The sequence below is a fragment of the Penaeus monodon genome, chromosome 32 (assembly GCF_015228065.2).
Source record: "Penaeus monodon isolate SGIC_2016 chromosome 32, NSTDA_Pmon_1, whole genome shotgun sequence".
In the NCBI taxonomy this organism is placed as follows: domain Eukaryota; kingdom Metazoa; phylum Arthropoda; class Malacostraca; order Decapoda; family Penaeidae; genus Penaeus; species Penaeus monodon.
Window position 1 is genome coordinate 13696431 of NC_051417.1, and position 996 is coordinate 13697426.

Consider the following 996-nt stretch of genomic DNA (forward strand, 5'->3'; position numbering starts at 1 on the left):
TGTAAATTTTCTTGATATTTCCCCTGGTACAATCTACCCTGTTACTCTGATACTTTAAATAACATAAGATGTGGTACCATATGCAGTACATGCAATTTTATTAGAATTCCAAGCAGAGGGGAAATTTAAGTTTATTATACTTATTAAAAATTTAGCTGGAGAACATATCTTGCACATAATTTTTATTTTTATTTCTATATACTGTAAACCAGGAGAATAATGGGTAGTGATATGATATCTAGAATGTCTCCTTCCCATTTCTTGTTGTATACACTAATATTCAAAAATAAATTTTACATTTAGGAAATTCAAATACTGAATAAATGTCAATAAATATACCAACAGTCATGATGTATTACACTGAAAGAAAAGTCATAAGCTATTCAGGAAGACTGACATTTCCAGAAGATGCAGCAATAGTTTTTTTTTTTTTTTAATGTATATGATAATAAAAGCAGAGACAATATTTAAACTGCTGTAATTAAAACGCCATAACAATGACAAACAAACAAACAAAAAGGGAAGAAGTTTGGCAAGAGCTCGGCTGTAATTTTTTTTCCCCGAAATTAGCAGAGGTGAACCCCAGGCCCTCTGCCACCTGCCCGCACTACTGAAGAGAGGAAGGAGCCATACGTCGCGCTGCCAGTGACTGCCCCCGGGTCAGCTGGGTTATTGCGGGTGGTTTTCACGGTGAAATTCCTTCCCGCTATTTGTGGCCCTGTAACTTCGACTTCTACTATGTGCCAGTCTGTGAGCCTGATAAAAAAAAAAAATGATCAGAATGTACAAGATATACAAATATTAATATGATTACTTTACTCATTTGTATTATTTCTCAAAACTAAGTATTAATAAATGGAAAGGTTTGAAGAAGGTACTCTCTAAAGTATATGTATATTAAAGGTATATACATGATATAAATAAGCATGTCAAAATTAGTTACACTCTATAGGAGTATCAAGTGATGAATGATAAAGTTGTTAATAGCAACCTGAA

The 996-nt window shown here is 33.2% G+C and overlaps 1 protein-coding gene across 1 annotated transcript in view; it reads right to left on the bottom strand.

The window, feature by feature from the left end:
- Window positions 1-461: 461 nt before the first annotated feature.
- Window positions 462-996, bottom strand: part of LOC119593508 (putative L-aspartate dehydrogenase) — a gene marked incomplete in the record, with an annotated part of 5692 nt that continues 5157 nt past the window's right edge. The window contains 1 exon segment of the mRNA XM_037942460.1: window positions 462-756. Within this exon segment, the coding sequence (XP_037798388.1) occupies window positions 567-756 (190 nt within the window).